Source organism: Ruditapes philippinarum, unplaced genomic scaffold (assembly GCF_026571515.1).
Source record: "Ruditapes philippinarum isolate M1 unplaced genomic scaffold, ASM2657151v2 ctg13445_1_1_1_1, whole genome shotgun sequence".
NCBI lineage: Eukaryota > Metazoa > Mollusca > Bivalvia > Venerida > Veneridae > Ruditapes > Ruditapes philippinarum.
This window is the reverse complement of record NW_026855258.1, coordinates 1-10906: the sequence shown is the minus strand read 5'-3', so window position 1 is coordinate 10906 and position 10906 is coordinate 1. Positions and strand designations below refer to the sequence as shown.

Genomic DNA, 10906 nt, shown 5'->3' with positions numbered 1-10906 from the left:
ATGTATACATATACAATAAAATATGTTTAAATTTTTTTCACACCAGGTAAATCAGTTTTACTTTGTACAGCTAAAATTAAGCAATAATTGAAGTATTTTGTTGTATATATTTAATTTAAAATTGTGTTAACATTTTGAAATTGAGTTAACATTCCTGATTGTTGTTAATGGTTTTTTAAAGGCAGCATGATTTTGATTTTTGATTTAGTTGGGAAAAGTTAACGTTAAAAATATTTTTGATTGTTGTGAAATATGAACATTATAAGGATTTCAGTGAACCAATGTTTTAGGTGAGTAGTCGATGTGTTAATAGTGCACTGGAATAGTGTCATAAAAAATGATTAGTAAATGTACAGTAACTTCAGGTTAGCTTCCATTTATACCTTTCTTTTGAGAACAATCGAACTACTTAAGGGCCATTGCTAGTTCAATTAGATGCCCACTTTGCCTCAAATAATGCACAGTGCATTACCAAGGTCTCCATCACCAGTAAACTGGGAAAATCGCACTAGCATTATACTGTTTGTGCCGACGTGAGATCTAACCAAAAAAAATTATCCATAAATACCTAATGTATTTCAGTTAATGAATTGCATAGGAAACTGAAGATAGAAGCTCATTATAAATGTAAGAAAATCTCCAAAAAATCATTATTTTAACATTTTAAAAAATCCGAATACATTTAAGAAGACCTTCTAACTAAGTTGCCTCATCCTACTTTATCAACATTTGTTAACATATCCACTAAGTGTTGCTACAATATACATGTATGTCTTGTAAATTTGTAAATATCTCTAGAATTAGCAGGTAATGTTTTAGCATTATGAAAGTGTTACATTTTTTAAACAACAGAATGTTGAAATTTTTATACCCCCGCACAACAAAGTTGTAAGGGGTGTATACTGGAATCAGCTCGTCCAGCTGGCCGTCGGTTTTACCTTGTCCGCCCAATAACTAAAGATTCATCTGGCACACAGTCTTCATATTTTGTATTTTAAGATTGGTCATGATTAGTAGATGATCCCTATTGATTTGAAGTCAAAGGTCACAGGGGCCTTGACCAAAAAAAAAGCTTGTCCACCCAATATCTTACATTCCTTTGACCCACAGTCTTCATCTTGAAACATTGAGGTTAGTCATGATTAGTAGATGACCCCTATTGATTTTGAGGTCACTGGGTCAAGGCGCCTTGACTAAAAAAAGCTTGTCCGCCCAATAACTTTAGATTCCTTTGACCCACAGTTTCATATTGGCATGGAGATTATCAATGATGCTAATACCCCTATTGATTTTGAGTCATCTGGAAAGATCCAATGACAGGCCTGACTAAAAAAGCTTACGTTCAATTGCTTAAGCAAGCTTTGTTCAACATCTTCATATTTGTATTTAAGGTTGTTATTTGACTAGTAAGACCCCTTTTAAATAAGCTGCTCTCAAATCTTTAAGAATGCCTTTCAAGCAGTGAATGTTATGGAATTTAAACATTTGAAGCATGTAGAATGCATAACTTTGCAATCACTGTCTTATAACCTCAAAGGGCAGGGAAGGGTTTTCCCTTACTCTAAATGGGCCCCACTGTTGATTTGACAAAAGGGGTATGCTGGGGTATTCAACCGACCATTACATGGCATTTCCTACTTGCTTCTTGTTTCTTTCAAAAAAGCTTTTTATATTTGAAAAAATTTAAATTAAGGATTTGAATCAGTTTTTTTGTAAAATTTATTGAATGAGTGAATAAAACAGATGAAGTTTTTTTTACTGTTCTATTTTTAATTATTTTTGCAAACACCGAAAATATATAATATAAATATATTTTTTTAAATATCGGACAGGATTATGAATTTTCTACTGTTTTACATTTGTACTGAAAATCCATCTTCACCCCCCCAGAAGCAATTTGCGGCTTTAAATAAACCTCATTCGCGTCCTTTTAAAATGAATTTCCGTTCTTAGGGGGGATCATTTAAAAACCGTTGTGAATGAGTTTTAAGTTCATTCCACTATAAAAAAAAAAAGGTGCAATGAAATAACCGAAAAAAATTTGGGGGCAAGAAAAATACCTTTTCGTAATTTTTGTCTAAAAAATAATTGTATGTAATATGCAAGAAAAAATCAAACACAGGCTGTTGGTGCAGACAGGAATATCTAGCACCCGGGGTAATTGGTTAGCAGAAACTTGGCAGGGCCTCGTTATTGCCATAAACAATTGCCCTTGAGTTAGCCATTTCGGTCTGTACCGGCAGCCAGTGTCAGATTCTTATATGATTTGACCTCACTGTAACAAGGCTGATAGGCATATTATATGTACAGCTGATCCATACTTATTTAACAGGGTCAGAAATCTGCCACAGTTTTATGATAAAATTAGTAATTGAACTTGTTATGTACTTTAAAAACATATCATTCATGTGTAAATGTGATAAAACAGTTATTTAGAAGGTGTTTGGAATTCAATTTCAAAGTCTTTAATTTTTTTTATTTGAAATACAATTACTAAATGCATATAGCGGAATTAAAATTTGTCTAACCATGAATGCACAAGATATACAAATTTTTAGCTCAACTGAGCTTGCTCAGGGTGAGCTATTAGGATCGGTGAATGTCCGTCGTACGTCCACAATTGCTTGTGAACACACTAGTGGTCACACTTATGACTCAATCATCATCAAACTTTGTCAGGATGCTTGTCTAGTCAATTGCTCGGATGAGTTCGAAACTGGGTCATTTCGGATGGAAAACTAGGTCAAAGGAGCTAAAAATAGAAAAGCCTTGTGAACACTCTAGTGGTCACATTTTTGACCCAATCATCATCAACCTTTGTCAGAATGCTTGTTTAGATTATTGCTTGGATGAGTTCGAACATGGGTCATCTCCGATGAAAATCTAGGTCACAGGAGCTATAAATAGAAAAACCTTGTGAACCCTCTAGTGGTCACATTTTTGAACCAATCATCATCAAACTTGGTCAGAATGCTTGTCTAGTCAATTGCTTGGATGAGTTCGAACATGGGTCATCTCTGATGAAAAACTAGGTCACAGGAGCTAAAAATAGAAAAACCTTTTGAACACTCTAGTGGTCACATTTTTGACCCAATCATCATCAAACTTTGTCAGGATGTTTGTTTAGATAATTGCGCAGATGAGTATGGGTCATCTCTGATGAAAAACTAGGCCACAGGAGCTATAAATAAAAAAACCTTGTGAACACTCTAGTGGTCACATTTTTTACCCAATCATCATCAAACTTAGTGTGGATGCTTGTCTAGTCAATTGCTCAGATGAGTTTGAATATGGGTCATCTCTGATGAAAAACTAGGTCACAGGAGCTAAAAATAGAAAAACCTTTTTGAACACTCTAGTGGTCACATTTTTTACCTAATCATGATAAAACTTTGTCAGGATGCCTGTTTAGATAATTGCTTTGATGAGTTTGCATATGGTTTATCTCCGATGAAAAACTAGGTCACAGGAGCTATAAATAGAAAAACCCTTGTGAACACTCTAGTGGTCACCATTTTTGACCCAATTATTAAGAAACCTTGTCAGGATGCTTGTTTAGTCAATTGTTTGGATGAGTTCGAACATGGGTCATCTCGGGTGGAAAACTAGGTCAAGGAGCTAAAAATAGAAAACCTTGCGAACAGTCTAGTGGTCACATTTTTGACCCAATCATCATCAAACTTTGTCAGAATGCTTGTCTAGTCGATGCTTGGATAAGTTTAAACATGATTTATCTCGGATGGAAAACTAGGTCACAGAGCTACAAATAGAAAAAGAACTTGTGAACACTCTAGTGTCACATTTTTGACTCAATTATCATCAAACTTGGTCAGGATGCTTGTCTAGGTAATTGCTCGAATGTCAAGCTCGAATATGGGTCACCTGGGGTCAAAAACTAGTCATACTGCTCAAATATGGATAATCCTTGTTAACACTAGTGGTCACATTTTTGACACACCTGTCATGAAAGTTGGTCAGAACGCTTGTCTAGGTAATTGTTCGGATGAGTTTGACGGGTCAGGTGAGCGATCTAGGGCCATCTTGGCCCTCTTGTTATCAAATTAAGTGTTGTTTTTTTTTTTTTGTTTTTTTCTTTCTAAAAATTCCAGTCACTCCTTATCACTGAAGACACATGGTTTGTTTTTAAATTTAAAATGTAAGATAACTAATGTAAAATGTGTGCATTCTTTTGCAAATGGATTTTATGAAATTATGCTGAGAATACTTCCTGGTAATTCAATACTCTACCTTCATGATTAGTTACTAGTTATTTCTGTTGGAAACTCATTTTTATATGCTCAAAAGAATTTCAGGCATATAATGTTATACCCCCTGGCGTCTGTCCGTCCATTAGCAATTTGGTTTCCGGAGCATAACTTAAGTTCCATTTTGCCCACAATATTCAAACTTCTTTGGATGATTGATCAAATAAGTAGAAGACCCCTATTGATTTTGGGGTCACAAGGTCAAGGTCACTTTTACCTCAAAACTGAAAACTGTTTCCGGAGCATAACTTAAAATCCATTTGGTACACAATATTCAAACTTCATAGGATGATTGTCCATATTGGGTAGAAGACCCCTATTGATTTTGGGGTCACAAGATCAAAGGTCAAGGTCACTATTACCTCAAAACTGAAAACAGTTTCCGGAGCATAACTTAAGTTCCATTTGGCCCACAATATTTAAACTTCATAGGATGATTGTCCATATTGGGTAGAAGACTCCTATTGATTTTGTGGTAACAAGGTCAAAGGTCAATATTACATTAAAACTGAAAACAGTTTCCGCTTAATAACTTCAATATTAATCAACCTACAACTGTAAAATTTTATAGGATGAACAGCCAAGTCCAATACATGACCCCTATGGATTTTAGGATCATAAGGTCAAAGGTCAGGGTCACAATGATCTTTACACGGAAAATTGTGGTTTCTGAAGCATAACTTAAGTTCCATTTGGCCCACAGGGTTCAAACTTCCTAGGATGATTGTCAATATTGGGTAGAAGACCCCTATTGATTTTGGGGTCACAAGGTCAATGGTCAAGGTCACAATTACCTTAAAACTGAACGGAGGAGTGCTCTTTGAAAAGTATACTTTTATTTGATTCCCAATGTCTTACAAATGCTTCATCCTTACTTAAAAAAATACTTTCGGGGGCATATAATGCTCCGCCTGGGTGCTCTTGAGTGATCACCATGTTTGCATTCTCTGTATTGGAAATCAGGGGAAAGTGTTTTTAGCTCATTTTTAGCCTTGTCTGTTTTGAAGAAAAAGCAGGCTTTATGATTGCTGCATTGTCGTTGCTGTTGTTGTCATGCAAAAAAAAATTTTTAAAAGTTACTAACAGGAAAACTTTGGATACTTGCTTATCATGACAAGGTGCGTTTCTAAGATAACTTAGATAAGGGACATTTACTCTGAAAGCTATATTTTTGGGTTATGCTAACTTTATTAACTTATTTTTTAATGCCTTTTAAGTAAGAATGTTTTGAAAACTACAAAGATATTAACATGAATACTTGGAATATTATTTATCTTGACAAAAACTCAGTTGTAAGACAGGGAGGCATAATTTTGAAAGCTATATTTTTAAAGTTTCTGTCCCTTTTAACAAAGATTTTTTCTGTGGTCAAAATTGGTTAAGGATAGTTATTATGCCTTTAACAGACGAGCATTAGCACTCTCATTATATTGTGGTGATTGGGCTAATATTTGGTTGCAGTTAAATATCTTGTTTTGACATTTTATTTTGTGCTTTTTTTGTCTGATGTACATTTTGTATTAAATTTCATTTTTACATGTATTGTGATAACGCTGTCACTTTAGTAATTTATTGGACATTCTTTCAAATAAAGATGCATTTTTCTTTTTTATCTATGTTAATTTTTCCTTTAATGTGTGTAATGAGCTTTTAATAAGCAGTATGGGTTTTGAACTTGGGTTATTGGCAAAAAAGTGTCAAGAAATTAACGCTGAAAAGAGAAAACCATGGTTTACTTAGTTATACCAGCTGTAAATTGATCGCTTACCAGTGGGAGTATAAATGGTTCCAGTTTGATGCTTAGTAGGTTACATCACATCTATGACAACATGATTATCATCATCAGTTTTTCAATAAAATTTATTTAAAGTTCAATTAATCTGTTGGAACTTTTAAACAAGAATTAACAGTATCATTTTATCATTGATCATATTTCCCGCCTGAGGGAGCTTTTTGAGGTTGTACCCTACTGGTTACGGGAGACAAAAAAATTATTAACACTTTTAAAAGGGACCATAATTTGGGCCCTGAAAACCTGTTTAATATTCGGGTAATTGGTATTTGGGGGTAATTTTTCATTTTTTGCAAACGGGATATAATTAAAAAAGGAAAAAAAAAATTTGGGAAAAAAACAACTTAAAAATTAATTTTTGATAAACTCTATAAAAACTATTAAGAGAAAATGCCGACGGTAAGCAAACAACTGATAATTCCCTGTAAATTTTGGATTAAATTTGCACCATAGATGGTTTGAAGAAGTAGTCCGGACAAGCTTTTTTTGTGACGGACAAGACAGACACAATAATAGGGATCTCTATTAAGTTGTTTGCTACTTCTTAGCATTGTCAGCTTCTGTGAGCTGGGCAAACAAAAATCATTTAAATCAGGCCAAAACAACCTGGTTTTAATTCAGAAAATCATTACTCAGTAAAAAATATTCAAGTCTGAAAACCCGTTGTAATATCTGCAAGATACTTTAGCTAACCGATCACATCCCTGTAAAGTTTTCATTAGATTGGCAAAATTGGCATTAAAGTGCATACATGGCCTTGTATATAAAAGAGAAAAATGACGAAAGGAAACCCCGGCCACTTTGGCATTCCTACAACAACATTACTTCTGACTTGAGTTAAGCTTTCTAATGACTCAGCTGGCAGATGTCCTGAAAAAGAGGGGGGAGGGGCGACACGGGAAAGACAGGGGCCCTGTAGCTGGCATATAATTAAGCCCTTTTCAGGGCTACCTCCTCCTTTTACATACTGGGGTTTCAGGTTACTGGGGGAACATTTAGGTTCTCATTGGGGAACCGCTTGGCAGGGACCCTACTTTGGGGAAAAATTTTTCATATCTTTGGGGGCTAATTTCCGGGAAAAATTGCAGGGGGAAATTTTAACAAAGGGGTGCCAAAAAAATTTTTAAAGGGCATAACGGGAGATTTTTGGGGTTCGCCCAAGACGGGCGAAACCCTTTTAAATTGCCGAAAAGGGGGGATGGATCCTCTTTAAGCTTTAGTTTACCGACCTTTATCCAACAACTTGAAATTTAATAAAATTTTTTTTCTTTTTAAATGGATAAGTTGTTCGTTTTGGCCAAAAAAATAGATAAAAATTATAGGGAAAAGTGTGTTTTCCCGGAATTTTAAAAAAGGGGTTCCCATAAATTATTAAAAACATTTTTCTTTTTTCCCCTTTAAATTTATTTTTGTTTATTTAGGGTGTTAAAATACGCCCGACCTTTCGAAAATTTTATTATAAAAAAGATTTTTTTAATGTACAGTTTTTGAAAAGGGAAAAAACTTAAAAACAATTTTCTGCATTTTTACTTATTGTTTAACTGTTTTCCCATAAATTTCTTCTGGGGAAATTCTTTTCAATTCCTTTTGTGTTTCCCCTGAAATTTTTTGGGGCCATTTTGAGCCTAAGAAAATTAAAATTAAATTAAAAAAGGTCGTAATTTTTACCCAGTTAATCCCCTCTTCTTTTATTATCCTTTAACGACAATTTTAAACGCATTATGAACAGTTTGGGAAAATGAACACGATCCTAAAGTTATTTTGGAAACCCACTTGAATGATAGTGAGGGGATAAGCCGAGGGCCCACTATATCAACTGCTTGGAAAAAAAAAAGGGGATCCCAGTAAATTTACAATTTTTAAATTTAAAAAACACTAAAAAAACGTTTTCTCCTCTTTTTTTCAAAGTTTGAAAACGGTATCAAAATCGGAAATTTTTTTAAAAGGAAACCATTTTCCCTTTGGGAAAGGAAAAAAAACCTTGTTTTTTTCCTAATTTTAAATTTTTTGTATACATTTCATTTCATATTAGAAAAAAGTGGGGGGTTGGGGATATGGGGCTCAAGTTTTTCTTCCTCTGTTTCATCTTTTCTGGGTCATGACCTTTGTTTTTTTTAAAGGGCGTTTTTTTAAACCCTAAATAAACCCTTAAAAATTAAAATAATCATAATCACAATAAATTTGGGGTTTAAATAAAAAATTTATTTTAGTTCGATTGTTTAAAAAACTATAAGCTTATTAAAACACTCTCGAACCCTTCCTTAAACCCAAACCATACTAAAAATAAAATGTAAAAGTTTTTTTTTAAAGGGAAAAAAAGGGTTTTCCCTCCGACGGGGTTTTGAACCCACGGGGTCAGCAATCCTTAGTTTACAAGCCTTTTAAAATTTAAAATTAGTCCGACGCGTTTAACCACTCGGCCACCCGGGCCACAATGAAGTTGAAACAAGAAGATCTTAAAAGATACTTGGGACTAAGTGCTTGCTTTTACTTGGCATAATGTTTTTACCCCCAATTTTGTTTTAATCTAGGCAGAATAGTTTCTAAAGGAAAATTGTCATATAATGTTGTGAAAAACCCTTATTGGGCCTTTAGGGTAAGCCAAAATGCGTTCGAGAAATCGTGAGCGTTAAATTAATGGTCAGTAACCCCGTTTGAACTTCTGTAAAATTTAAATGGGAAGAACTCGAATAAAGGAGGATTTTATTGGTCAAATTTTAAAATTGCAAACGAAAATTTCGAATTTCTATATTTTGGCCATTCTAAAAATTAGTAAATAATCTAGAAGGGATATTCTCCCAAAAAACTATACATGGTCCAAATTTTAAAATTTATAAAGGGAGTATCGGAAACACATTTTCTTCTTAAATTTCTCGGTGAACTTCCTCCAAACAAATATTTTACACTGCTTTTAAAAAATTTCATTAATTACCCGGTGAATATCTTATTCAACATAATTTACCGCGTTATAAATGACATTATAAAATGACGAGATGTTCAATTAAACGTCCGCAATCCAGGAAAAGCCTTGCAATTATGCATACCGAAAGAAATCCATGCAAGAAATTTCAAGTTTCCCTCTTTTTTCCGTCACGTATTGTTTTTTTAAAACAGATATTATAATGCAGCAAACAGTTCAGTTTCAAAATCCTCCAGTGCCCCTAACTGCCAAACACTCTATTGCTTGCCATACGAACATTTCTCCCGTTTTAGGAAATACGATTTTTTCAATGTTACTTATTCAAAAAATAAGGAAAATTTAAAATTTGGGAAAAATTAACTGAATTAATTGGGTTAAAAGAAAAATTTTTCCAATAAACAACATATTTAATTTCAAATCATTTTATGTTAATTACAACAAATCTAAAACTTTTTTCATTAGTCTCAATTCATATAATGTAGATCAGACACTCCTGAAAATAATTATGTCAGGAAACATCACAACAAAAATAACAAACTTTATTTTTATGATAAAAAATGACATTAAGCATTTTAAAAAAATTGTTAAAACAACGTCAAATTTTTCGGGGGTATCAATTTTTTGCTGCAAGTTGGCACATTTCATGAGTTGGTAGCCACGAGGAAATATAAAAATTTTCAAAAACACATGATAAAACCCTGTATTTAGGGGGGGAAAAATTTTTGTTTATTTAAAAATTTTTATTTTAACTACAAATTTTAAAAAAAAGCAAAACAAAAAAAACAAAAAAATGAAACACAATCAGAGTTTTTTATATGCCAATTTTTAAAAGGGGGAAAAAATTAATTATTGTATCCAAAATAAATTAATTTTTTGTGAAAATATGGAAAAGGGGCGAACATTTTAAAATTACTTCTCCCAATGTTTCACTTAAATTAGTGTGTAAAAAACGTCATTAAAAGAACCTTTAAAGTTTTTTGTCCTTTCCATTTTTTTTCAGTTTCCCGCTTGCTTTTTCCTCAACTGTAGCAATCTCTAGGCTTACATTAGGCAGCTGATATTTTTCATTTTCTTTGCTTTGACATTCTTTTCCTTTCCTGTCACATTCTTTGTCTCTATGCCTTAAGATGATGCATACTCCAAGGTTCAGCGTACCGCCAAGGTTAGTTATAGTCGTGTTGGCTATGATTAGGAACATGGGAACGTTCTTGTCAAAAAACAACCAAATGCTGAACACTGCGCATGCGAACCATTGAATGAAAAACGCCAAAACAAACAATGACATATTTCTCGCAGCATAACGGGACTTGTCTGTAACACTAGAAGTCTTTAATGACTCAGTTATTCCAGCAACATGTTCCTTTATCCTCTTCCATGTTAAGATATATAAGATGATGTTAGCAGAAATTATAATTAGTAGAGGGACGGTCGTAAACAGAATTTGTGTTATGCCGCCTTTGATTGGATCAAAACCACAGCTGTAATAATAAAAAACAATAAACAATGCTCTAACTGAATAAAAAAGAATAATACATAAATATGATATGGACTGTTAAACAATTGTATTTTGTGTTCTAAAATCAGTTACAAAACGCCCATTAAAAAATGAAAATAAATTACATGTCCATTTGGTCCCCAAGTTGGCTCCGACACGCCTATTTGGGCCAAAAAAGTATCCGAAAGCCCCAAACCCAAAAACTTCCAACCAGATCCAAAAATTTTTAAATTCTTTTGAATAATCATAATTTAAAACATTTATAACAATTTTTTCTAACAATCTGGGGGTTGGACAAATATCATCTGACCAAAAACTGTACAACTCGGCAAATTCTTTTGGGCGGGGGTGATCTTTTCCCAAAAAAGTAGTGTAAATGGTCTATTTCCCAAATAAGTTGAAGAAACCTCACTATTGCGGAACAAGAACGTTTT

The 10906-nt window shown here is 33.5% G+C and overlaps 1 protein-coding gene across 1 annotated transcript; it reads right to left on the bottom strand.

Annotated features, from left to right (window-relative positions):
• Positions 1–9944: 9944 nt before the first annotated feature.
• LOC132742665 (uncharacterized) lies at positions 9945–10455 on the bottom strand (the record flags this gene model as incomplete). The annotated part of the gene is made up of 1 exon (XM_060731134.1): positions 9945–10455. A coding segment is annotated over one exon (511 nt), but the record flags the coding sequence as incomplete, so codon positions are not given.
• Positions 10456–10906: the final 451 nt, after the last annotated feature.